At 65.4% G+C, this 26,755-nt stretch overlaps 1 protein-coding gene across 7 annotated transcripts in view; it reads right to left on the reverse strand.

The window, feature by feature from the left end:
* Positions 1-228: 228 nt before the first annotated feature.
* The window catches only part of CBFA2T3 (CBFA2/RUNX1 partner transcriptional co-repressor 3), a 30,423-nt gene continuing 3,896 nt past the window's right edge, over positions 229-26,755 (reverse strand). Inside the window, exons 1-12 of one of the 7 annotated variants that reach the window (XM_064459780.1) lie at positions 20,401-20,716; positions 9,025-9,171; positions 7,511-7,588; positions 6,255-6,496; positions 5,769-5,858; positions 4,008-4,189; positions 3,636-3,892; positions 3,444-3,529; positions 2,985-3,180; positions 2,765-2,833; positions 2,352-2,542; positions 229-1,077 (exon numbers count right to left, since the gene is read on the reverse strand). In XM_064459780.1, coding sequence (XP_064315850.1) covers positions 778-1,077; positions 2,352-2,542; positions 2,765-2,833; positions 2,985-3,180; positions 3,444-3,529; positions 3,636-3,892; positions 4,008-4,189; positions 5,769-5,858; positions 6,255-6,496; positions 7,511-7,588; positions 9,025-9,145 — 1,812 coding nt within the window. In that variant the 5' untranslated portion in view covers positions 9,146-9,171; positions 20,401-20,716 and the 3' untranslated portion in view covers positions 229-777. The other 6 variants (XM_064459776.1, XM_064459774.1, XM_064459775.1 and 3 more) reach the window with 6 other exon arrangements.

Raw genomic sequence — 26,755 nt, forward strand, 5'->3', positions numbered from 1 at the left:
AGAAACTCTTTAAAGCCCCGGGGGCGTGTCCGTCCATCCTTGCGGGGAAGGGAAGGAAGCGACAACAGAACGAAACGAACTTTGGCAGTGGAGAGACGTTTGGATCTTCCTTGGTTTTGGATTTCCTTTGGAGCAGAGGTGAGTCTGGTCTGTTCTTGGCTAGCTAGCAAGGTAGTTACAGGTGAGCGTCCGTCACGCGGCTTGACTTGGCGTCGTCTGGTTTTTGGATTTTCTTTTTTTTTTTCTTTTTTTTTTTTCCTTTTTTACAATTTCTTATTTAAAGCCAAAGAGTCCGACGTTTTCTTTTTTATTTTCTTTTTTTTTTTTACAAAAAAAAAAAAAAAAAGGAAAAAAAGGAAGAGAGAGACGAAGAAAAGAAGTTTCTTTCCTCCTGCGAACGAGCCCCTCGGCAGCACCGATGGGGGCCAGGGCCGGGCCGGCCTCTCCCCACGTCGCTGCGTGGTGAGGCTGCAGCCAAATCCCTCATCCGGAAAGAAAAAAAAGGACCAAAAAACCCCAAAAAACCAACAAAAAAGTGAACCACAATCCCCCAACCGATAGAAAACCAACCAAAAAAAGCCAAAACAAAGACCGAAGAGAGAACAGAGAAGATCGGTATTTGCCTTAACTCCACTTAAAGCCCAGTTTGAGGATCCGTGAGGATTATTTGTGAGAGCTAGAGAGGTCGTTTCGGAGGTCACACGAGTCAGGTAGCTGAGGAAATGGCATCGAGTGCAGTCCGTGCCTTTCGGAGAGCGGCGGCGGCCCGAGGGCGGCTCAGCGGGACGCGCTCTCCAGCGGGGCCGGGGTGGCCGGCGTGCCGGCGCGGGAGGCGGCCGCCGAGCCCGCCTCGCTGGGGCTGCTGGCGACGGTGGCCACCCCGTCGGGCTGTCCCGGACCCGGCGGCAGCCCCACGCCGGCGGCGGGGGCGGTGGGCGCCGGCAGCCCTTGCAGAGTCTGCCCGCAGACGTGGTGGTGCTTCTCCCAATCCTTGTGCTGGCAGAAGGAGCCGCAGTAGCGGGCGGTGTTGCAGCCGCTGCAGGTCTCGCTCGCTTTGCGCCCGCAGTTCCAGCAGCTCTGCGGGGATGCAAAGCCAAACCTCAGCCCCGGACTGCGCACCCCCATCCTGGACCGTGCACTCCTATCCTGGACCATGCACCCCCATCTCAGACTGTGCTCCCCCATTCTGGACTGTGCAACCCCATCCTGGACTGTGCACATCGTCCCAGACCATGCACCAGCATCCTGGACCATGCACATCATCCCAGACCATGCACCCGCATCCTGGACCATGCACCAGCATCCCGGACCATGCACCAGCATCCTGGACCATGCACATCATCCCAGACCATGCACCCGCATCCTGGACCATGCACCCCCATCCCAGACCATGCACCAGCATCCTGGACCATGCACCCCCATCCCAGACCATGCACATCATCCCAGACCATGCACCCCCATCCCAGACCATGCACCCCCATCCCAGACCATGCACCAGCATCCCGGACCATGCACATCATCCCAGACCATGCACCCGCATCCTGGACCATGCACATCATCCCAGACCATGCACCCGCATCCTGAACCATGCACTCCTATCCTGGACCATGCACTCCCATCCCAGACTGTGCTCCCCCATTCTGGACTGTGCAACCCCATCCTGGACTGTGCACATCGTCCCTGACCATGCACCCGCATCCCAGACCATGCACCAGCATCCTGGACCATGCACCCGCATCCTGGACCATGCACATCGTCCCTGACCATGCACCCGCATCCTGGACTGTGCACCCGCATCCTGGACCATGCACCCCCATCCCAGACCATGCACCCGCATCCTGGACCATGCACATCATCCCAGACCATGCACCCGCATCCTGGACCATGCACCCCCATCCCAGACCATGCACCCACATCCTGGACCATGCACATCATCCCAGACCATGCACCCGCATCCTGGACCATGCACCCACATCCTGGACCATGCACATCATCCCAGACTGTGTTCCCCCATTCTGGACTGTGCAACCCCATCCCAGACCATGCACTTGTATCCCACACCATGCAAATCATCCCAAACCATGCACTCACATGCCAGATCATGCCATGCACCTGGATCCCAGACCACGCACATCATCCTGGACCACGCACCCCCATCCTGGACCATGCACCCCCTCCACAGCTCGGTGCAAGAAATCCCTCTTCTTCCATCCCGTGGTGTTGCCACAGCCACCCCCGGTGCCCACGCTTGATGCACAGACGCTGCAAGCTTGACTGCAAAAGGAGTCAGCCCCAAATGTCTGTGCCGCCATCAACCCTGTCCCCCCCTCCTCGCCCCCACCAGCCCCCACCTCGCTCGAGTCCTCCTGCTGATTGATGACGGTCAGGGCATCCTCCGAAGCCTGGCGCTTGGCCTCGGCCAGGGCTCTCTCCATCTTGGCTCGCTCTGTGGTGATCAGTTCGTGGGCTTTCCGCTCAGCGTCCGACACGGCCTTCTGCAGCTCGGACATGGCCTGACGCTTCACCTCGTTCACAGCTTCTTCTGGAAGGAAGGTGGCCAAGCGTGGCAGGGGGTGTGCCGGCACCCCAGCCCCGGCTCTGCGCACCCCCCTCTGCGGCAGCACCACGGGAGCACCCACCTCGCGCCACAAACCCACCCCGACCCCCTCCAGCCCCGCCGGCACCCCGACGCGGTGCTCGGGATGGGGCAGAGACCCCGCGAGCTCGGCACACCGATGGGCGCCGGTGCCCGCCCTGCACTCACCAGCCTTCCTCCAGATCTCCTCCGGCATGTACCCGGAGAGCGGCCGCGGCGCAAACTCCCGGTGAGCGTCTGCGAAGGAGAGGGGGGCGGCGCCGTTAGGAGATGCCGTCCTCTTCCATCCCACCCGCCGGCAGCACCGGACCCCCGGGGAAACAGCACGGGCACCCCGGAGAGGGGCGCAGCCCCCCCGAACGCACCCCGCGGCCCCGGGGGTCAATACCTAACTGGGGCGCCTCGGAGGCGGAGGAGCTGTTGTGGGGGCGGGCGGAGGGGGGGCTGCCTTTCTTCATGTCCTCGGCGTCGCTGTAGCGCCGGATCCAGTGGTTGAGCTCCTCGCGGTCGGCCTCCTGGCACCGCCGCAGCACCGTCAGCGACCGGCGCGTCTTCTCCACCATGTCCATGATGCAGTTCAGCAGCTGCGGGGGGAACAACGTCGGGATTGGGGTGGGGGGCTCTGCTGCAAGGAGCTGGGGGGCCGCGGTGGCTGGCGCTGGGTGGGGATTTGGGCTATGCTGGGCTGTGCCGGGGCTGGTGTGCCGCTCTGACTGCGGGGAGCGGAGGGTGCTCGGCAAAAAAGCCTTGCGGGGGGACATGGTGGGGATGGAGGGAAAAGCTGGCGGGGGGGCTAAGCACGCCCGCCAGCCCCGCAGAATGGCCTGGGGGGGGGGGCTTTACATACGTTGTTGAGGTGTTTCCACTCCTCCGCCCACTCCCGGTCGGTGAGCCGGTGGTCGATCACCTCCTCCTGCCGCGTCCCGTGCACTGCTGCAAGGCAAGCGTGGGGCCGGGGTCAGCCCCCTGCAGCACCCCTCTCCCTGGGAGGAGTGGGGGGGGCTCTCCAGCCCCGGCACACGGGGATGCCAGCACTCACCGGCGGGCCGCTGGCGCTCGCGGAGCTCCCGGGGGTCGGGGTGTCGGTAGGCGTCGCGGTAGTGGTGCGCCATGGCCATGTCCTCCAGGCGGTAGTGCTGGGGCAGGGGGGGGCCGGCGGGGGGGTGCCCCAGCCCGTTGGGTGGGTGGCTCAGCCCGTTGCTGGGGCTGTAGCGTTGCGCCGGGCTCATGGTGCACGGCCGCTTGCTGAGGTGCTCGGGGTGCAGAGAGTCTCGGTCCAAACCGTTCTCTTTGGTCCTGGGTGGAGGAGAGGAGGTCGGTCCCCACCGGGCACCAGCACCCACTGCCCCAGGGTGGGTGGCAGGGATGTGTCCCCCCCAAAAATACCCCCTGTGCCATCCCCGGCTCGCACCTGTCTGGCGTCCTCCTCTTGCCGCTCTCGCCCACCTCCAGGAGCAGCTCGGAGGAGTCGATGGGAGAGGAGGCGTTGGCGTCCAGCAGCAGCTGCTCGTGCTGGGCCAGGTACTGGGCCGGGGTCTGCTTGGCCATGCGGGCGCAGTGCAGCAGCTCCCGCTGCAGCAGCGGCAGGTTGGCCTGCGAGGGGGGCGAGAGTCCAGTCCACGGCCCTGCGGACCCCTCCCCAGCCCAGCACCCAGCTGCTCAGAGGCCCCCTGCAGAGCCTGCCCAAGCGCAGCCCCCCTTCCCAGTGCATCATGCCTTTGCCCCCAGCCCGCCGTGGGCAGGAGGTGCCAGGCAGGCAGCATCCTTCCCTTTGGGGTCCCGCTCACCATCCCCAGGGGGACCTCCTTGGGACCCCACTCACTGCAGTGTGCCTGGGCCAGCTGGGCTGCCGGGGGGGGGACGACACAGATGTCACCCCGCAGGGTCTGGCCACATGCTGGCACGTGCACAGCTCCAACCGAGCCCTTCTGCAGCCTGGCAGGGGTTGCAGAGCATCGTCCCCCGGCCAGGTCGGCCACCTCTGCCACCCTGTCGCTGCGGTGCTTGCCCTGGGGACCCGAACCCCCAGCCCAGGGGAGCCCCCAGCCCATCTGGCACCCATGGGGCACGAGGGCCAGCTGTAAACTCCCCACCCACCGTGTCCCCCGCGGCACTGCAGCCCCTATGAGCATGCAGAGCAGCAAGAATTAAGCAGCAGAGACCCCTCTCTGCCCGGCGCTCTGGCTGCCAGCTCTGGTTTTCTCTTTAGGCAGCTGATCCGCAGCCAAACCCCCATCTGTCGGACACGTTAGCACCCGAGCCGGAGATCTGCGCTGCGGCGAGCGGGGACGGACCCTCCCCTTCCCCCGCCGGCGGGGGAACAACCCCACAAAAACAAGCAAACCCCCAAGTCTGGGAAGCACGCCGAGCCCGGCTGGTTGCAGTTAGGATAATGAGAAACATCTGGCGCCCACGGTGGGAACAGCTGGGAGCGGGGTGCCAGGGCGGCCGGCGGAGCCGCTGCGCACTTGGCAGCAGGACAGCGGGGACGATTCCCAGCCCGCCCCGAGCCGCAGGGCCACCAGCACCCACCGGGACCCCACGAACCGCCGCAGGGGATACACCGTCCCCCTGCTCCTGCAGACCCCAAGCTCCCCTGCAAACCCTGGGCAGGAGGGCGAGGGGGCTCTGCCGTCCGCCCCGGCTCAGCCCAGCCGCGTTTCGGCTCTGCCTTCCCTTGCCAGGAGCAAATCGCTCCGGCAGCTTTGCAGGCAGATTCCTGCGGCAAGCGTGGACCTCGGCTCCAGGGGCCTGGGGAGGCAGAGGTGGAAAAGGGGTGGGGTTTTTTGCACTTTTTCATTACTCCTCTGCTAACGAGGGACAGGCGACGCCAGGCTTGAACATCTGCCGGCAGCACCGGTGCTGCCAGGCGTGCCAACAGTCGGCAAATCCCTTCGGAGCAGGGTGACAGTGCAGAGTCAGCACGAAATTAAAAGGCAAATAAAAAAAAGGGGATTTTTAATGAATTGCAAATGGTTACCAGCTGGGCCAAACCCCTCGCTTTATTGCAAACAGCCCCGGCCTTGTGTGACTCCACACGTGTGAGGGGCTGGGCGTGCAGGAGGGGACACGGGCACCCCCGACCCCAAAGCCATCCCCCCTGAATCCCACTTTGTCGGCGATGCCAACGCTAACCCTGACGTCCCCGCGGTGCCCGGGCTGGGGAACCCACCTTGAGGAAGGGGATGACGAAGGGTCGCAGCGGGAAGTTGGTGGCCTCCTGGAGCTTGGCATGAAACTCCTCGATGGTGAGCGTGGAGTTCTGCGGGGAGAGCCCGGGCTCAGCACCGCCAGCCACGGCCCCCCGCCCACCCCTGCACCCCCCTGGGGGGATGCTTTGCTGTTTCTCCCCTGTCTCTGCTCCTCTGCCAGGTCTGCCATGCTCAAGGGAAGATCATGCTCAAGGGAAAACCATGCTCAAGGCTTTGCTGGGGACCCAACCCTGCACCGCGCCCACCCAGGGTGCTGTGCAGATCCTGGGAGATGCTGGAAAAACAGCCCACATTTTTCCAGGATTTAGGTCAATCCAGCACCAACAGGACCCTCTCTTTTTTTCCCAATTAGCAGCATCTCCATCCCAAAAAGGAAAACCCAGGATCCACAGATGGGGCATCACCCCACCAAGCCCTGGGGCCGACCCCGTGCCCGGCAGACGTACCACGAGCCCCAGGACGAGGGTGCGCACCCGCTCCCCGATCTCGGGGGAGATGTCGTTGCCGAACTGCTGGAGCGTGGTGAGGAAGCGCTTGAGCTTGGAGAGCTGCCGGGCACCGCAGGCCGGCGGGAGCTGGTGGGTGGAGAGGGAGGCGGTGGAGGAGGTGGCCGGCCCGTTGCTGAACCCGTTGGGGGTGGATGGGGCCCCATTGATGGCGGTTGGCGAGTGGCTGCTCCCGTTCATCACTGCGAGGAGAGAAGGGCCGGGAGCTCAGAGTGGGCGGCCGTACCCTGGCACCACAGGGACAAGGCTGGGGTGGGGGGACCGAGATTCCCGCTGGGTACTGCGGGGCCAGCACCCCCCGGCAGGCTGCGGGATGCTGCTGCATCCCTGGGGCCACATCCTGGGCTGGTTCCTGGCACTGCAGGAGGCAGATGCAGGCTGTGGGGAGCGATGGGATGCAATGCCCCAGTACACCGAGGGCCTGATCCTGCTCCTCAACATTCAAGCCAAGAGAAGGAGCTCCATCCTGCCTCTCTGGGAGCTGCTCAGCACCCCCCAGGGAGAAGCCACGAGCCGTCTTCCACGGAGCCCAGCCTGGCTTCCAGCACGCCAGCGCCTCTGGCCCTGCTGCCCAGATGGGGAGGACAGGAGCTCCCCGGAGCACCCTGCAGCAGGGGACCCGGTGGGGGGACATCTGGGGGTGCCAAGAGGCAGCGTGGCGGGTTCCTCACTCCTGCGCCAACCCTCTGCAGAGACCACACGAGTACAGGGACCTTTCCATGGCCGACACGGGCGACGGCACGCATCATCCCGGCTCCCGACCACGCGCTGCTCCGCGACACCCCGGCATGCACCGCGCCTCTCCCCGCAGCGTACCGGGCACCCGGCTCCTGGGATCACACTAACCTTGCAGTGCCTGCACCACCCTGCCTGCTTTGGCGGGCTCCTGCTCGTTCTCCGGCCGGGCAGTATCATCCGCCCGCTAAAGAGGTGCCGAAAATAACCCGGCGGCCACAACTGCTTTTATTCCCGCGACAGGTGCGTTACTAAGTTAGACGTCGCACATGTCCCTTCGGCCGGGCCGGGGTTCGCATCCCCGTGACCCACCAGGGCAGGGCGAGGGGCTGGCGTGGGGGAGCGCACCCTGCCCAAGCCCCCCGCTGTGGCACTGTGCCCCCCACGGGACCCTGCGCCTCCCTGGGGGCTGCGGCTGCGGCTCGGGTCTCTCATGAGAGCGGATGTTTCATTTTACTTACAAAGACAGACCATCGACCATTTCAAGCAACCATGAAAACGGCCGCGAGGCAGAAACGTCGGAGGGCCAGCGTCTCGATCTGCAAGCAAAATAAAACACGCTATGATGAGAGAGCAGAGGGGGCAGCTCTCGGCTGGGGGGGTTCCCTGCAGGCAACGCTCCTCGACGGCGGGCACGGCGGGGACACGCGTGCCGCGGGCGAAGCCGCCCGGACCCAGGTGTGCCAGGGATGGAGCCGGGTCCCTGCATCCCAACACAGCTGGAGGGAGGGCTCGGGGAGATGCTCGGCTGCCTAACACGGCCCCCGCATCTCGGGACCACCCCTGCACAGCCCCAGCGCAATGCGAGGTTTGCAACATATCCCCGAGACCAAGAACAACGAAAACACCATCGCGCTCCGTGCCGAGCCACGGCAGAGAGGCTGCCTGCACCCCCGGCTCTGCGTCCCGCACCAAGCCGAGCCCAGGACGCCACATCTGCTGCAGGGCTCGGATTAAAACGCAAAACCCCACAGAGTGCAGCCGAGCGCAAGCGGATTTCTAATTAGAGAGCATCTGGCCGGGAGGGCAGCGGGGCCACGGCAGGGCGCAGCGGCAGTCGGGGGGCTGCAGCACAGGGTGTCATTTTAGGGGTGTTTTCTTCCCCACGGGGGTTTCTAAGCAAGAAGCAGCTATGAGGAAAACCCCTGTGCACGCACATGCCTGGGACACATCTTGGAGCAGCTGGAGTAACCCTCACTATGGCCACGGCAGCTTCTGCTGGGGGGACCAGCCTCGGCCCCGACCCGCTCGGATCCTGACACGTGTCTGCGTTGCCTGGCCATATGCCGGGACGGTGACACCGGCACAGCGACCGATCCCCAGTGCAAGCCCTGCAGGCGTGCAACAATCCCACCGGTGCAACCAGCGCGTCGGGGCTCCCCCAGTTCAACAACGCTACAGCAACTGAGGACTCGGACCTCGAGTCCCTACCAAGTCCCCCTGATGCCACCGTGCCGCGTCCTGGGCAGGGCAAGGACACCCCTGCCACTGCGGCTGGCCGTGATGCTCCCCTGCCACTGCCGGGTGCCACACGCGGATGGTCAGGTCCCCACATGCCCGGGACCCCCAACGGGGCCATCTCTGACCCACGGGGACTCCCCCAGCCCGCAGCATCCTCCACATGCAGGCGAGAGTGCCCGGGGGCACGTGCTGCTCTGTGCCACCGCTCAGTGACCGTGCAGCAGGACACCAGGACGTCCCTGTCCCCAAGCACCTCACAGGGCACTGCTGGCGAAGGGCAGTGCCGCGGTGCTCCCCGCAGGCCTGTGCATGACCTGGGGCTCGGGGCACGCAGCCCAAAGCTCTCCTCCAGTGCAAGGATGGGTAATGCCACCCCATGGCATGGCCAGCACTGTGCAGGAGCCTGAGGACGCTGCTGGTCCCGGGTGCAGCGTGTGACCCGGAGGCGAAGGGAGCCAGGCAGCCTCCCTGCCTGGCATCCCGGCCCCGTTCCCGCCGGCAGCCCGGTACTCACTGGTGTTTGGCGTGAAGGAGGGGTGGCGCGTGGCTCCCTGCGTGACGGCCGGTGGCGGCGGAGGCATGCTGGGTGGCGTGGACCTGGACTGGGTCTTCACGTCCGCCGGCGAGTCGGGCATGGTGGCGGCCCGCGTCTCCGCGTTATCTGCAGGGAGAGGGCACAGGGCAGTGAGCGGGGTGCACTTCTCCTCCGAACAGGGGTTGAGTTGGGGGCAGAGGGGACCCTCGGGGACCTCGGGTTGGCCTGGGCATCTCCGCTGCCTGGCGCAGGATGGCAGCAACCCTCGCCCCAGGCAGAGCTCAGGCAGCAGGGGTGGTGCCTGGCGTCCCATGTGCTTGCAGGACGGTGACCGACCTCCCGTGCATCTGCACAACGGTGGGGACTGTGCCCTGTGCCCGGCATGGATGCAGGGTGGCGGGGACAGGGCAGGGCACCGCTCTGCCCCATGCACGGGGCACAGCCTGGCCCAGCACAAGAACAGCACGTGTGTCCCTGCAAAGCCATTGCTGTGACGTCCTGGCACCCCCTGCCAGGGGTTACCTGTCCACGCCTCGGGAATCCCCAGCTGCCCGCTAACCCCTCGCCGTCCCCGGCAGCTATGCGCAGGGCTGCCGTAATCCCAGGGATTATGCACAGGCAGTAAATAATGGGTTTGTTACGGCCGGCGCTCGGTGGCAGCAGCGACGGCAGGACCTGCACAACCACCAGCAGCTGTCCTCCCGCAGCCCCGGGGAGCCCTGCGTGGCACCGGATCCCGCAAACCAGGGAGCGCGGGGCTCCCCGCCATCACCGCCCTGGGCTCCCCGCAGGCATCTCTGCCTCCCTCCCACTGCCCTGCGCTTGCAACCCTAAATAACACCCGGCAGCGGCATCCCCGGGAGAAGCGTGCCAGCACCGTCCCCGCTGGACGGCGGCACGGCCCCGGTGCAAGGCTTTGGCCCCACGGCTGCCGCGGCGGGTGGTGATGGGTGGCCACAAGTGCGGGCAGCTGCGGTGGTCTGTCAGAGCACCCGAGCCTGCGCCGCCGCTGCCGCCGGCCCCAGCCAAAGAAGGAAGCGGCTGCCCTGGCCGTCCCCCGGCCCCGGGGTCCCTGCTGCGCCCCGGCATGCTCCCCGCCAGGCATGGCTGATAAACACTAATCTAATATGCATGCTTAATCCACCGCAACTGTTGTGAGATTAATTGAACCCTGCAAGAGCACATTGTCCAGGCTAAATAAAACCAGGGCGTCATCCCGAGCAAAACGTTATCGGGGCTTGGGCTGCAGCCGATGCCATGTGCGGAGGACCAGGAGATGGCACTGCCAATAGCGACGGCCAAACTCCCGGGCAGTCAGCGCTGTGGTCCCACAGCATCCTCCCAGACGGCTCCGGCACCATGGGAGCATCCCCACGCTGGGGTTTGAGCCTCCCAGGACGCACCATAACCCTGCAGATGCCTGGATGTGCATGCTCCAGTTTCTCTTTCCTCGCTCCCTTCTCCCACTCCAGCCCCAGGAGAAACCCCAAGACCAAGCAGCAACTGGTCCTGTAAACCAACAGTTTCTTTACAGGGCCTGCCAAAATAAATGGTGTGTTTTGAAAAACACCTTTTATTTTCTTTTTCATGGACATGCCTCTGGGCAAGGCTTCTCCAGCCTTCCAGGCTTCCCCCGTCAATCAGCGGAGCAGGATCCAGCCCCGACAGCAGACGACAAGCCGCGAGCGTGCACAGAGTGTGACCTGGACCGGGTGGCTGCATTTGAGCAGCTGAAGTGCCTTGATCCACTGGGTGCCCGCACGATCCCTCCTGGGCTCAGCATCCCCCAGGGCATTGCCAGCCGCCCAGCTCACCAAAGCATGACCTGCATCGCCTCTGCCTGCCACCTCCTGCCCGCAGCGGGCAGGGCCAGCACCTCCCTGTGACGCAGGGCTCTGCGTGGGCACCGCTGCCGTCCCCTCGCCCTTCTCACCCCCTCCAAGCCTGGGGTTTGCACTGCTGGCATCGCACACCGAGCGCGGCGCGGTGAGGCATTGCAACACGCTCTTCATGTCTGCAACGCTGCAACTGCCCGTGTGCTCGGCCCGAGGCCCCGGCTCGCCACGCAACAGCCACTGGGCATGAGGACAAGCCGCAGCAGCCTGGGGACAGCGTGGCAGCTTGCCTGGGTAAGTGCACCTGCACCAGCTGCCTGCGCGGCTCCCAGCGTGGAGGGGCTGCACCGGTGGGTTTGGCTCCGCCGTTGCTTGCAGAGAGGGAGGAGGCTGCGAGGTGTTCACCCCAGCCTGCATCCCGGCATGGTTCCTGCCTGCATCCCTATCCCTGCCTGCAACCCTGCATGGTCCCTGCCTGCATCCCTATCCCTGCCTGCATCCCCGGCACCATCCCTGCCTGCATCCCTATCCCTGCCTGCAACCCTGCATGGTCCCTGCCTGCATCCCTGGCACCATCCCTGCCTGCATCCCCATCCCTGCCTGCATCCCCATCCCTGCCTGCATCCCTGGCACCATCCCTGCCTGCATCCCCATCCCTGCCTGCATCCCTGGCACCATCCCTGCCTGCATCCCCATCCCTGCCTGCATCCCTGGCACCATCCCTACCCGCATCCCCATCCCTGCCTGCATCCCTGGCACCATCCCTGCCTGCATCCCCATCCCTGCCTGCACCCCCATCCCTGCCTGCATCCCTGGCACCATCCCTACCCGCATCCCCATCCCTGCCTGCATCCCCATCCCCCTCCGCTGGCCTGGCCCTGTACGCATGCCCACACTGAGGGGAAAACACGGATACACTCATTCTGGCACCAACACAGCTTTTCCACAACTTCCCGTCGGGAGGAAAGTTTCCACAAAGCTGAGCAAACACCCGGAGAAATGGGGCCTGGCTGTGTTTTTTCTTGTCTTTTATTTTTCTCTCTAAGTCATAAATTTTCCCCGAGGTATTTGCAACCCAACCACCGCTGTGCGGGCACAGGGATGAGGGATGGCCCCAAAGCTGATGGGGTTTCTCAGTGCCCGAGCCCAGAAATGCCCAAAGCAAATAGAGCCTGGGATGCCCACAGGATCCGGCCATGGATTTTTTGCAGGATGGGATATGCTCTGTGGCGGGTGAAGGGAGTTTTGGGGGGCACAGTGCAGTCTCCCGGCAGCACCTCCAAAAATCAACTCCCCAGCACGACTCAAACTCTGCTGGATTTTTTTTTTTCTCTTTTTCTTTTTTTTTTTTTTTCTTTGGGGTAATTTGTCCCAGCCGCTCGGGGCTGTGTCTGTTTTCCTCCATCTGGTTTCCATTAGGCCTGTGCAGCCCAGATGAATAAGTAATAATATAAAAATAAAAGGATTAGTATTTTCTCCTTGGCTGGCGGGAGCAGGCGTCCCCCACCCTACCTCCTGGGGCCAGCAGATGCCGGACCCTGCACACCCCTGTGCAACCCTGAGCCCCACATTTGTCACACCGGAGGGTTTAACCCCCAGCACACCGGCCCGGGCACAGTCCCCGCTGAGGTGACACACCAGCACGGCCACTACTGGCTGATAAAGCCCAGCTTGCCCGCGGCACCCAGCCCCATGCCGCCCCGGCAGCACCGCAGGGGTCAGGGTTTGTCACCCCACTGGGCACCAGCAACTCCTGAATTGCTCACTGTAGCTTGTGCATCGCTTTTCCCGGGTGGAAGCTGTAGGAGAGCTGCAAGGGGTCTGTTAGCCGGTCCCCTGCCTCCCACCAGAGCTGGGGCAGGGGGTCTGCTCGGCCCTGTGCTCCCCAGCGGGCAGCGCTGGGTGCCGGAAAGTACCGATGCATGGCACCGCGTGGCTGTGCACGCCCGTGGGCACCAATGCACAGCACCGTGCAGCTGCACACGCTGGCAGGCACCAACACGCGGCATCATGCAGCCGTGCATGCCGACAGACACCAACGCGCGGCCTTTTGCAGCCGTGCGCGCCAACAGGCACCAAGGCACGGCATCCTGCAGCCACGCACACCAGCAGGGACCAACGCAGAGCGCCACGCAGCCGCGCGTGCCGGCGGGCACCAACGCACGGCATCCTGCAGCTGCACGTGCTGGCAGGCACCAAAGCGCAGCGCTGTGCAGCCATGCACACCGATAAGCAGCCCCAGCACCCCGGAGCAAGCAGCCCGGTGCTGAGCGACGCAGCTCGGCAGCCGGCCCAGCCCCAGGGTCTGCTGTTTCCCACAGTCCTGGGGAGCCCATCCCGCTGCTGCTGGCTGTGCCCCAGCCCAGGGTACCCGTCCTCCCCGGGCAGCGAGCGGCCCCTGCTATCTACAGCCTCGAGCAGGGCTAGGGAGCAGCTGGGGATGGAGATAGGCGATGTTCCAACCCCTGGGCTGAGCCTGATGACTGTGGAGCACCCAGGCTAGCCGCTCTCCTCTCCACCTCCCCAGGGATGGAAAGGGCAGGGAGCTGCCCTGCCTGTGGCCGCTGGAAATCTCCGGTTTCCCACAGCCCTCCCCTCCCAGGCTGGGCAAAGCTTCCTGGGCAAGGAAGGGGTTAAAAGGGAATTAAAAGACCAGCATCCTTCATGCTCTCCAAATGGCCACAAATGAAATCCAGATGCTGGAGGCGACGTCTCCAGTCTCCCGAAGCCAGGCTGCCTCCGAAACAAAGGCAAGCATTCCTGCTCCTCAGCTGCTGCTGCCACGGGGGCCAAGAACAACTCCCCGATAAGATGGCGAGGGACCGAGCCGTCCCAGCTGGAGCGCGTTAGGGAAGCGCGCAGCGCCGGCGGCCAGGCAGCAGCGCCGGCCACGTGCATGAGCCCAGCAGAGGTGGTGGGAGCTGCAGGGCACCGTCGTCTCCCTCCTCCCCTGCACCCCTCCTGATCCCCTCCCCGGGGACGTGGTGGCGGTGCGGGTAGGTGCCAGCGAAGCTTCGAGGTGGCTCATCCCCAGTTGCAGGCGGAAGGGGAGAGAGCAGGGCAGCGGCTGCGGGATGCTGGAGGGATGCTGCAGGGATGCTGCCCACCCCCAGCAGTTATCCCGTTGCCAACGTGTCCCGTGTGCGCAGTTTGGGGAGCCGGGCTAGGGGAGCGTCGTCCAAACCCCAGCACTCATCAGCACAAATGAAGCCTTTTAAAAGGGAATCCAGTTAATTAAATCCTTTGCACAACGTGTAAATGAACCCGGCTTCGGCCGGCTCCAGGCCCGGGAGGCGCTTGCACGGGGAGCTCTCGCTGCAGGCGACGGCTGCTGCGAGGACAACAGGACACAGACGTGCCCAGCGGTGCCAGGGGAGTGCAGGCAGCGGGGCCCAGCCCTGCCAGGCACCTGGGCCCTGCCTGCACTCCTGCCTGCAGGCAGGGATACTCGCAAGGATGTTCATGCCCCGAGCGGTGCAAGTGTTGCCCTGCCCCGCTCCTCCAGCCGGGAGGATGGTGGCAGCCTGGCCCCGCCATGGGCGACTGTGCCATGACGCCCACCAGCCCCTGCATTTGGCCACTGCCCCCACGGTTTAGTTTGGCTGCTCAGCTGAGCGGGACCTGCCATCCTTGCACCGCCGCGGCAGCCCTCTGCACCCGTCGGCGAGCCAGCCTTTGCCCCCGCCATCCTCGCCATGCCCATGGGCGTCCTGGGATGGGTCCCACGCCTCTGGCCTGGGCTGGGATGCTCCCCACCCACCCAATGCCGGGTCTAAAGAGGGTTTCATCATGCTCAGGTACATCCCAATTTGCTTGGCTTTTCCCACATGAGCAGCACCAGCGGTGCCAGCGTCCCGGGGATGTCCAGCGCTGCCAGGGGATGCGCCGCGGGCGACGCTCCTTGCTCGCCCCCAGGGCAGCGGTTGTGGGCGAGGACCCCGACGCCTGGTCCCCTTCCACCTCCCCCATGCAGTGACGGCACGGCTCTGCGTGGGACATGGGCACCCAGGGCCACTCTCACCCAAGCGCCCCAAAACCCAACAAACCCCATATCTCAAGCCACAACCAGCCGGCCGGGGACCCAACCCCACCGCCTCGGCTCCGGGCTCTGCACAGGCAGTGCCAGCTGGCTCCCGCTCCCCCCGAGCCGGCGTGGCCAGGGAGGAGGGAGACGGCTTTGATTTTCCTCAAAACAACCACCAAAAAAAAAAAAAGGGGAAAAAAAAAGCGCCCTCTCTGTTTTACAAGCCTTCATTTGCTATTGTTTATGTAAACAGGTAAATTGTTTCGTATCTCAATTAAAAACATCTGCCACATAAATGAATACCAATTAACTCATCCTGTTTTTAATTACTCTGTTAATTACACACAGGCAGCAAAAAGGATGGCAGGGGAATAGGGAAAGCATGCTTACAACCCCCCCTTCCCACCTTGCTCTTGGCAAGGATCCGAAATGTGCCCAGATAATGATGGATTAAGGTGGTTGGTGAAAACGGTGGCTCGTGGCCAGCTCCGGCGTGGCGGCTCCCTCCCGGCCCGGCCCGGCGCTGCCCGGGTGCCTCGCGGGGGTATTTCCCGGCACCCTCCCGAGAGGCGCCACGCCGCCCTGTTTCGGAAACTCTGGGCCCCGAGGGACGCACCAACACCACCTGTGTCATCCCCCGTGCCAGGGGCGGCCACAGCACCGTCCGGCTGGCCTTCCCGGCACCGACCCCATGTTTACTCTCAAAACGTGTCCCCGGGGACAAGAAACCTCAGGACACCGAAGCACGCGGGAAGGGTGAGAGGGTGGAGGAGGCTTCACGCAAGGAGCATCCTCATGGACCAAGCGCATCCTTGAGGTGCCTGAGCTGCCCCGGGAACCCTCCTGCCGCCAAGGGGCAACACTTCCACGTGGGCACAGCGGCACAGGGTGGATGCCACCCTCGAGCCGGGCCAGCGGCAACTGCCGAGGGACCCCGGGCGCCATCAGCCCCTCGCGCCCCCCCCCGGCTGCGGGAAGCTTTCCAAGCGAGCAGATGGGGCAGGGGAGCGGCGGCAGCGAGGAGGAGAGCAGAAAAGGCTATTTTCTCACGCTACATATTTTACAAGTCGAACATTTTGTGCATTTCAGCCTTGCCTGTAAAAGCATCTCGGGCTCAGCCCTGGGACTTGACGTCGGAGCCTGTGAATCAACAGCGGCTGGCGGCGACATGGCCGGCCGGCGTGGAGAGAGGCCGGGAAGCGGGGTGTCCCCCCCACGCAGCTCCACCTGGGCGGTGGGAGGATGTGGGCACACACACGCCCTCACTGCTCCCCAGCTGCCTTACACTCCTGGAAATTAAATATACTGGCTAAACACCGTGAGTAAACAGAGTGCCGTGGCCAGCCCGGCACACCTGGAGGCACGTGGGCGGCACGGGGCTGGGGCTGGCCCCCCCAGCAGCGCCGGCTGCAGCTGCCCCCCACCCGGGAAACACCCACATCTCGGCTGCAAACCACCTCCCCAGCGCAAGGGCTGCGGGCGCATCATTGTGCGTCCGTGCCGGAAGGACAACCGACTCACCAACGCGTTGCCAAAGGGGCACCCCAACACCAGCCCGACGCCCCCGCTGCAGAGACGGGTGCTCTGGAGAGGTTCAGGCTAAAACACCCCAATCTGAAATTCTTGCAGCCACCCGGCCGCATGCATGGGGATGCTCCTGCCCAGCGGTGGCCCTGATGGCTGGAGCGGGGACAAGTGACACGAGCAGCCAAGGGGCTCGGGGCATTTTGGAGGCAGGGAGGGGCTGGGGAAGGGAGAACATCCCCCTCCACATGCCAGTGCTGGTGGGGAGCTCTGTGCGAGGTCCCTGCAGCGTGGGAACGCCGAGGCGCTGCGGGGTCCCCAGGGACCCCCGCCTCCGGCTGGATCCTGCCCCACAGACGCCAGGACGGTAACGGCTCCGGGGGGGGGGGCGAATCCAGCCGTGCATCCCCACAGCCTCTGGGCTGCTGTGCTACTGACTCTTTGTCTATTTTTTAACCGCGGGCTCCATTTCAAGGCAATTTTGCCCACGTGAGATTGAATCAAACAACACAGGAAAAAATATTAATGAGAATTTTTCAAAATAAACAGGAAATCCCTCAGATGCTTTCTGGAAATATTGGTCAGCATCTTCCAAAGGAAAGCTGCTTGTCAAGGTGGGGTTGCCCCTGGGGAGCCTGAGCACGCTGGGAGGGATGGCAGAAAACAAGCTTCAGGAAATCTAAAAATAAACCCCAAAGTGGGCAATGGCAGCAACGCCAGCATTGCCTTGGCAGGGAGGGTTCTTCTCCGTGCCACCAGCCTGGGCTCACCCTGCACCGGCCATCATGAAGCTTGCAAGGACTGGCCCCAGCTCGGGGCCCCCCGCATCATCCCCAGCCTGGTGGGGCAGCTTAATTCAGCTCCTGCCCATGTTCCAGCTTGGAAAGCACAAGCTGGGGCTGCAGCATCCGACCCGCGTCCCCTCGCCCCCAGCAGCGGCATTTCAGCCCAGCAGGCTGCCCCAGCTCCCTCCCAGGGCCCAGGGAGCCCCATTTGCAGGATCGGGCCCTGATTTGCCCAAAAGCTTGGGCACACTGTGCTGGTCCGGCCAGGGGCAGATGCAGCGTCAGTGCCGATGGTGGAGGCTGGTGTGTCCCCCCACGGCGTGCTCGGCTCCCTGCCCCACAGCACCAGCAGCCCTGTGCTCCCCAGCCCGCTCACCGGCAACCAACTGACCCCCATTAAGAGACATAATAACAGATATTTAAGGGGTGCCGCTTCTCCCCGGGGGTCCTGTGGCACCCCGCAGCACCCCACACCCCTTCCCTGGGCAGCCGCGGGTGGGGAGCCGCGCTGCCTCTAGACCGTGCCGGGGATTTAAGCTGGCTGCCGGCAGCGAGCAGAGCCGAGAGCCCATTTCCACGGCAAAGCCGGACGCCGCACAGCCACGCCGCCTGGACCCTGCCTGGGGTTTTCCATGCCTGCGAACAACCGTGGCTCAGAAACAGAAATCTGGGGAAGGGATGTGGGGGATGTCAGCAAAGAGCTGCCCACGGAGCTGCCCCAGAGCCCGGCGGTGCCGAGCGTGCCGCAGCCACGGGCAGAGGCTGGGAGGCTGCTCAACCCTCCCAACGCAAATACCGGCCAATCACTGGTGTATTTTCCCACCCTGCACCCTGGAAGTTCCTGATGTGAGAGGCAAATCCTGCACCCACACGAGGCCTCGCCATTACCCTGCCCAAACCCAGCGCCCACCCCGTGCCGGCACCCAGCGCCACGGGAGAACGGCCTCTCCCCCTTACACGTCTTGGCTTTTCCTCCCTACAAGCCAACATCTGCAAATCACACGTTTTTCAGACAAAACACACCCGACATCTGGCTGTCCCCGGGTAAAACCTTACCTGCCAGCGCAGACATTGGCCCGGCCTGCCGGGAGGCAGCGGGCAGGGAAAAACCCCTTTGTAGAGCCAAGTTCATCTCCACTTGCCTTCCCAACCGCAGCAAAAGCAACGCTCAAAACTTCTCCCTGCGTGGAAACACGCCACGCAAGGACCTGCCTCATCCACCTCCGGAGACCCAAGCACCCGCCCCGGGTGGCAGCTCGGCCCCATGGGGCTCCTCACCCGAGGGCTGCAGGCGCCGGGGCCGTCAGCATCCTCCCCGGCCCCTGCTCCGCGTTTGCCATGGGGTTTTGGGAGGGTTCCCCCGTACCTCCATGCCCTGTACCATAGCAGAGCTCACCCCGCCGCGGTGCCGAGCAGACGGATGTTTGCAGAGCGTCTTCAAGTTGCTCGACAATGGAGCGGAGAATTAATATTCCTTTTAATTAAAGGCAGAAAAATCTCTTTGTTCCTGAACAGAGAGAAAACAACAGAGGGAAGAGCTCAAAAGCTCTTTCTAAGCTCGAGCCGAGACCATCGCTTAGATTCAAAGACACTGTCAATGTGCACGTGACCTCAAATTAAAAAAAACAAAATGAAACCCAGCAGCGGCAGCAGCTCCTCTCTGAAAGCGAAGGAAAGTTGCAAAGTTTTTCTTGGCTAATAGGGGAGGGGAAAAAAAAAATCCAACAAAAGGTGCGTTTAACCAGAGAAAGGCTCTGCGGTATCCGAAGGCACCGTCCAGCGGCAAGGGCTGCGCCGGGGGAGCGAAGGGGCGAGCGGGCCGTGCCCCGGCCCAGCGTCACGGAGGAGCCACGGAAGAGCACGGTGCCGGCCTCGCTCCATGGCTACACCGGTGGCATCGCCTTGGCAAAGCCAGGCCGGAGCGGGCGGCCGGGCGCGCCAGCAAACGCCACTTCACGCGATTCCGAAGGGAAAGCGGGAGCTGGACGCTGATTTAATGGCTGCGAGGATCAGAAGCAGGGCAGCGCTGAGGCAAGAGAGCTGGAGGCTCTCCCCGAGCCAGCCTTCCTTCCCAAATCCACATCCAACGCAACCGTCCCCCCCGGCACGCCTGAGGACACGGTGCGCGTCACCGGCACGGATCCGTGTCCTCGCGTGTAAACCCAGAATTATGCCGCTGTGGCTGGAACTTCCCAAACCAGCCCTGGGTTTCCTCCCACAAACTCTCCCGAGTGGATCAGCTCCTCCTCGCCACGAAACTGCGGCTCCGTCTCTAAATCGGCGGCGGCCGGAGCGGGATGTGGAGCCGGTGGGGTTGGCGCTCCGAGGAGGAGGGATGCAGGGGTGGAAACGTTTTCTCCCACCGGGCAGAAGTCGGGAAGCCACGACGGGGGAGGGTTTGCTGCGGTGGGGGGAGCACAGACACGCGTGGGTTCCCGGGGATGCTGGGCCCCGGCTCTCGGAAAGCGGCTGCCGGGGAGGGGGAGAGGGGTGCGCTCCTGCCCTGCCTCCGCCGGGGACGGCTCCGAGCGCTGCCCGCCGCACGGACGGCGGCTCCGGTACCCGCTCGCCCCGACCCGCTCCGCCGCCGCGGCGCGTCCCGGGGACGGCCGAGAACGGAGCCGGAGGGACGGCGGTGGCGGCGGGGACCGCGCTGGCTCGGGAACCGGCGGCATCCCCGTCCCCCGCGCACCGGGGGCATCCCCGACACCGGGAGCGTCCCCGACCGCTGCGCACCGGGAGCATCCCCCGAGCACCGGGAGCATCCCCCGAGCACCGGGAGCATCCCGGACTCCTGAGCACCGGGAGCATCCCCCGAGCACCGGGAGCATCCCGGACTCCTGAGCACCGGGAGCATCCCCCGAGCACCGGGAGCATCCCGGACTCCTGCGCACCGGGAGCACCCCCAGCCCTTCATCCCCGGGAGCCTCCGCAGGCACCGGGAGCCTCCGACTCCCCGGCGCACAGGGAGCAACCCCCAAGCACCGCGATCCTCTCCCCGGCACCGGGATCCTCCGACTCCCCTGCGCCCCGGGAGCATCCCCTGGGCACCGGGAGCATCCCAGACCCCTGCGCACCGGGAGCATCCCCCGAGCACCGGGAGCATCCCTAGCCCTTCATCCCTGGGAGCCTCCCTGGGCACCGGGAGCCACCCCATCCGCATCCCCCGGGCACGGCCGGCACTTACCGTCCTGAGGTGCGGCGGAGGCGTGAGGTAAGTCCCAAGGCAGGGGCCGGCGGGGCCGGCAGAAGCGGGCAGAGCCGGCAGCGGCCCCCGGCGGCGGCCCCGGCCCCAGCCCCGTTAAGGCCGGCGCGGGCGGAGCGCGGCCCCGCGGCGGCGGCTGCCCCCGGCACCTGCCCGCCGCCGCTCGCCGCGCCCGGGGCCGCCGGGGGCCGCCAGGCCGGGGGTCGAGGCGCTTCCCCCCCCCCCCCAACCCCGGAGGGGGGGGTACCGGAGAAGCGGGGGAGGGTGGGGACGGAGAAGCCGGTAAATCCGCGGGGCCGGTTCACCCCCGACGCGCTGCCCGGCGGCGCATCCTCCGGCGCCGCGCCGCGGCCATGGGAGCCCCGCGGCCGCGCTCCGTGACGGGCCGGGCCGCCCGCAGCGCCCGCCGCTGCCGCCCGCCCGCCCCGGAGTGAGCGCCGCCCGCCCGCGCCGCTGCCTTAGACGGGGCCTCCACCGGCACCGGCAGGGGGCGCCCCGCCGCCGCCGCCACCGGAGCGGGGCCCCCCGGGGTGCGCGGCCGGGGGGGGGGCCGGGATGTGGGGGAGACGGGGCTGCACGGCACCGGGGGGGCTGCACGGCACCGGGGGGATGCACGGGGATATGGGGCTGCACGGCACCCCCGGGGGGCTGCACGGCACCGGGGGGGCTGCACGGCACCGGGGGGATGCACGGGGATATGGGGCTGCACGGCACCGGGGGGGCTGAACGGCACCGGGGGGGCTGAACGGCACCGGGGGGCTGCACGGGGATATGGGGCTGCACGGCACCCCCGGGGGCTGCACGGCACCGGCGGGGCTGAACGGCACCGGGGGGCTGCACGGGGCTATGGGGCTGCACAGGGCTATGGGGCTGCACGGGGATATGGGGCTGCACGGCACCGGGGGGCTGCACGGCACCGGGGGGATGCACGGGGATATGGGGCTGCACGGCACCGGGGGGGCTGAACGGCACCGGGGGGCTGCACGGGGATATGGGGCTGCACGGGGCTATGGGGCTGCACGGGGATATGGGGCTGCACGGCACCGGGGGGGCTGAACGGCACCGGGGGGGCTGAACGGCACCGGGGGGCTGCACGGGGATATGGGGCTGCACGGGGCTATGGGGCTGCACGGGGATATGGGGCTGCACGGCACCGGGGGGCTGAACGGCACCGGGGGGGCTGAACGGCACCGGGGGGCTGCACGGGGATATGGGGCTGCACGGCACCCCCGGGGGCTGCACGGCACCGGGGGGGCTGAACGGCACCGGGGGGCTGCACGGGGCTATGGGGCCTGCACGGGGCTATGGGGCTGCACGGGGATATGGGCTGCACGGCACCGGGGGGGCTGAACGGCACCGGGGGGATGCACGGGGATATGGGGCTCCACGGGGATATGGGGCTGCCCAGCACCGGGGGGGCTGAACGGCACCGGGGGGATGCACGGGGAGATGGGGCTGCCCAGCACCGGGGGCGGCTGCACGGGGAGATGGGGCTGAACGGGGAGATGGGGCTGCCCAGCACCGGGGCGGCTGCATGGAGACATGGGGCTACACAGGCACCGTGGGGGTCGGCATGGCACAGGGGGGGCCTGCACGGCACTGGGGGACTGCACGGGGACACAGGGCTGCATGGCAGGCAGGGGGCTGCACGGCGCTTCAGGGGGTGCACAGCACTGGGGGGGGGCTGCACGGGGAGGTGGGGGGGACCGTGCAGGGGGTGCACGGGTCTTGGGGGCTGCAGGGGGCTGGGGTTTGCAAAAGGTTCAGGGTTCGCAAGGGGTTGGGGGTGCTGAAGACTGAGGGTTGCAAAGCCAGGGGATGCTGCATGGGTGGGGGGTCTGCTCATGTTTTGAAGGGCTGCAAGGGGCTGGGAGCTGGCGTGGGGTCAGGGGACTGCAGGGGGATGGGCCCAGGGCTTGTCTGGGGCCATGGGAAGGTTCAAGGGGCTGGAGTGATATGGGTGTGTTTGCAAGGGGCTGGGGGGCTGCGTGGGGCTGGAGCTGTGGTTGCGTTTCTTCCCTCTCTGGAGGCCCGAGGACTGGGGTTGCAATGGGAGCAGCCTCACGCACAACCACCAGGCCCGTGGGCACAGCCCTCAACAGTCCACATCCCATTCTTGGCATGGCCTTGGGGTGCTCCCCACCCCGCTTGGCCTCAGCGGGGCTCCCTAGGGTGGCTGCATGGCGCCGGCATGGCAGGAATGCCAGCGGGGCCCTTCCTCTACAGCGGTGAACGGCAGCAGTGCATGCATTTGCAGCACTGCCTGCCCACGCCGGGTCCCTGGCGTGCCCTTCCTGTGCACTCAGTGCCAGCTGGGGGGGATTAAAAATTTCCCTCCCCCCCCCAAGTCCTACTACGATGTTGTTGCTTGCTTGTGCGCCGGGTAACGCAAGCCCTGCTAATTTCCCTGCGAGCCAAAGCCCTGCCTCTTTGCGTAATTATTCTGCTTGGCAGCTGCCTTCCCTCTGCGAGTTGCTGTGCGGAGCCTTTGCCGCCCGTATGGTTGTTGTATTACTCATCCTCACCTGCTTGCCAGGGCTCAGGCTCTGGGGACCGCAGCAACCCTGCCAGGCGGCGGGTCGCCACCGCACGGCCATTGCACGACCGCTGCCGGGCTGTTGGGTGGCACTGCCGCTGCAGAACCACTGCACGGCCGCTGTACAGGCAGTGCACAGCCCTGGCGTGACCGACGCACTGCCGCTGCCTGGTCACGGCGTAGGCACCGCGCTGCCACCGCACAACTGCTGTGCGGCTGCTGCGTGACCATTGCACAGCCACTAAATGACCGCTGCGTGGTCACTGCAAAGCCAAGCTCCCCCCCAGCCTCACCCCACCGCTGCTGCAGCACCCCGACCCAGTCCCCTGTACCCCGCTCTCGGCTATCCCAACCTCCAACTCCGGTTTTGCATCCGTCACTCCCAGAGGGAGGCCCGCAGGGCGGGGGATTGCCCCGCTGTTGTACTGCCTGTGCTGGGGGGAGCATGAAAATCGCCACAGCTTTTGCGTCTGCAGCGGTTTACACGGTGTGCACACGCTGCGCAGCGTCCGGGCGGCATCACGCACCCTGCCGCCGTGCACCCTGCGTGCACCGCCTGCCTGCGTTTCCCAGCCTGAAGCACTGGGGTTGTCCCGGTTCCTGCCCCTCCCCGTGCTGCCCTCATTCCCTACGGGACCTTTCTCTCACAGGTGACTCTCGCGGCCCCATCGGCACGGCCCCGCTGGCAAGGGCCCACGAGCAGCGGAGGAAAATCCACCCCCGCGCACAGCTGCACGCCCGCCCCGCTGCCCCCTCGGCTTTGCATAGGCGGCACCGGGTGGCACATGCAAATGCCAGCGGTGCGTGCTCGTTTGGACACGGGGTGCACGGCGCAGTCCCCCCGCCAGCGTTCACGGTGAGGCGTCGCGGAGCGCCAGCCATCACCGAGGCGGCCTGAGAGCGCTCCCAAAGCAGAGCCCCAGTTTGGGGGGAGGGGGGGCTCAGACCCCTCAAACAAGGCCCCTTTGGGCTCTGGCTGCTCACTGGGAGAGCAGGGCTGTGACCACGGGGGTGACCACGCTCTCAGCCGAACAGGCTGTCCCGCATCCACCCCGATGCGGTGCAGGCCACGGAATACATGGCAAAACCCGCCTGTAAATGCCCAGCTGGTGCTGTGCCCTGAGCCCAGCTGGACCCCAGCAGCGACCGAACCCCCCGCTGACCTGCCGACGCTTTGCCCATGGGCACCTCGCGGGGACCTGCTGGGAGAAGCAACCTCCCCGGCTCCTGTTTAATTTGGGGTGTAGACGACGGATGCTATCAAATACCTGGCACCGGCCAAGGTGGTTGAGCTGAGGCCAAGCGGTGCGGCCGTGAGCCCACCGGGTCTTTGCAGCCAAGGCAAGATGGAGCAAGGCCAGGGCCACCACGCGGGCGAGCGCTGCCCGCCCAGCGGCGGGACAGGCACCGCAGCCCACGCAGGACGGCGCGGGCAGGGGGGAACCACGCCGCGTCCCCCCCCGGCAGCGTTTGGGTGGCGGGGTCTGCTTCGTTTCTATTCCGCGCACGCAGCCTGTAATTTTAGTCTATTGAAGTCATAATTCACTACTGTGAAAATAAACATTTGTGTTAGCTCGCTTTATTCAGCGGGCCTCGTCTGAATGTTAATAATTCCCTGCCAGCGTGCTTGCACGTGGCCTCGGCCGCTGGGACAAAGCCCGGCACCCTTGGCTGTGCCCGTGGCCGTGGCTGTGGCCGTGCCCACGGCCGCCTCCTTGCACGCCTGGGGTAGGATCTCACCATCCCTTGCATGCTGTCCCTGGGGATCCCTGGACCCGGACAAGGAGGAGATGGGGTGAAAAGTGCCGCTTAATGCGAAGCCGGGGGTAAGGAAGGAGCTGCTGCAAGATAAAGGTAATATAAAAGTAATATTTGCAGTAAAGGGGATTGAGTCCAGCCCCTGCACTGGATCCTTCCCTGCCCACGCCTGTCCCTGGTTTTGGTTGCTTGCGCTGTTTTGTGGGTGCTCCCACCTGCAGTGGGGATGCCCCAGCACCCGCCCTGTGCCACAGCCGAGCTGGGGCAGGCAGGAGGACGCCTGGGCCACCCTCGGGCTGTCCCCACGGCTGTCCCCGTGGCTGTCCCCGCTCTGTCCCCAGGGCTCCCCGGGTTTATCCCAGCGGGGTGCAGGGGTCTGGTGCTTCCCCTCCTGCATTTGCATCTTCCCAGCCTTTATCTTTCTCCCCCGTCTCCGTATTGCTGCAATTACAGACACTTTAAAACACAATGATCTGGCTGTTAGCGTGATGGATGACAGAACCTTTCTGTCTGGTTTAAATCATTGCCCAGAGTCAGCGAACTTCCCCGGGTTAACCCCTTCGTGTCCCCCCCACCCAGCCCACTCCCTGCCCAGCCCACACTGGTGGCTGCTGGTTGGTGCTGCCATGTGCCCCACGGCCACGCATCCGCCGCACGCGTGGGTCCCACGGATGGGGATGGAGCGGTGCTCTGGCATCCCTGGGGTCAGTGCTGGCAGTGAAACACGCGCCCTCCCTCCGCTTTCCAGGTGCATGGGGTGGATGCGGCGCACTGGGGCAGACGATGGGACCAGCCCCACTTCGGCAGAGCCGGCGGCCCCTCTGCGCTGCGGTGGGAAAGCAACGGCCAGGCTGGGAGATAAGCACTTGCCAGGGCCCGATAGGCTGCCTGGATCCATCCCAGCCCAGGGCCTGGCAATGCATCCCCCAGCAAATCTGGAGCTGGGGCAGGATGGGGCCCAGCCAGGTTCCCACCCAGCAGAGAGGGTGGAAACTCCTGTAATGACTCGGTGTCGGTCACGCCGGCGCGTGATTGATGGCGCAGCGTGCAACAACCCCGGCGCGGGGATTAACTGCACATGTCATGGCAATTCGCGCTCCCTTTGTTTTGAGGAGCCGGTATCTCCCGCCGCTGAGCATCCTGCCCTGCGCCCGCCGCTGCCTGCCCTCCCTGCTCCGGCCAGTGCCGCCCCCACGGGTGTCTCAGTCCCACGGGAGGGGGTTGGTACCGTCACCCATCACTTCTGCTTGTGGGTGCTGGTTATGGGGATGTCCTCCATCCCTGCTGGGTGTGCGTGGGAGAGGCTGCGGCGGGGTGGTTCGGGGAGCTGCTGAGGACCTGCCCCAGACAAAAGGGCTCCCCAAAGCATGGCCTGAGGGTGAGGGGGGGGCCACTGGGGCCTGTCATGGCGCGTGCCAGCAGGTGAGGTGCTCACAGATGGCAGATGAGGGCAACTGGCACCAGCCCTTGCAGGAAATGGTCACCACCAGGCACCATCCGGGCCCCTATCTGCCCACGCACATGACCCCCCGCCTGCTATTGGGGTGGCACACATGGCCGGGGCAACACGGTGGGTGCCACTGGCTCATGCTGCCGCCAGGGCAACCCCAGCCCCCCGTGCCTCATTCATGCCTTTGCAGCCACTGTGGTGCTGGGGTCCCTTTTCATACCTCGTGGGGGCTCAACCATCACTCCTGACCCACCGCCTCTGTCCCTGCAGCTCTCGCTCAGCCCCTCACCCTGCATCCCACCACACTGTCGCCCTTCTCCCTGGCTCTCCCGAGCTCCCACAACCCAGGCTCTGGCTCAGCCCTGCCTCTTCCCAGCGTGCCTGTAAGAGCTGATTGCTATTCAGGCTGCGTGTCCCCCCCCCCTTTGCAAGCCTCAGGCTTTTTAAAAAAGCCCACGGTGTTGGTTTATCACACCTTCCCCCTTGCCGCGCTGGTGAGTCATCCCCTCGCTGGCACACCGCGCATGCCGTGCAGCCGGGAGCCGCGCAGACCTGCTCCGCCGTGGGCAGCACTCGTGGGTGCCCACAGCCCC

This window comes from Phalacrocorax carbo, chromosome 8 (genome assembly GCF_963921805.1).
Source record: "Phalacrocorax carbo chromosome 8, bPhaCar2.1, whole genome shotgun sequence".
Taxonomy (NCBI): domain Eukaryota; kingdom Metazoa; phylum Chordata; class Aves; order Suliformes; family Phalacrocoracidae; genus Phalacrocorax; species Phalacrocorax carbo.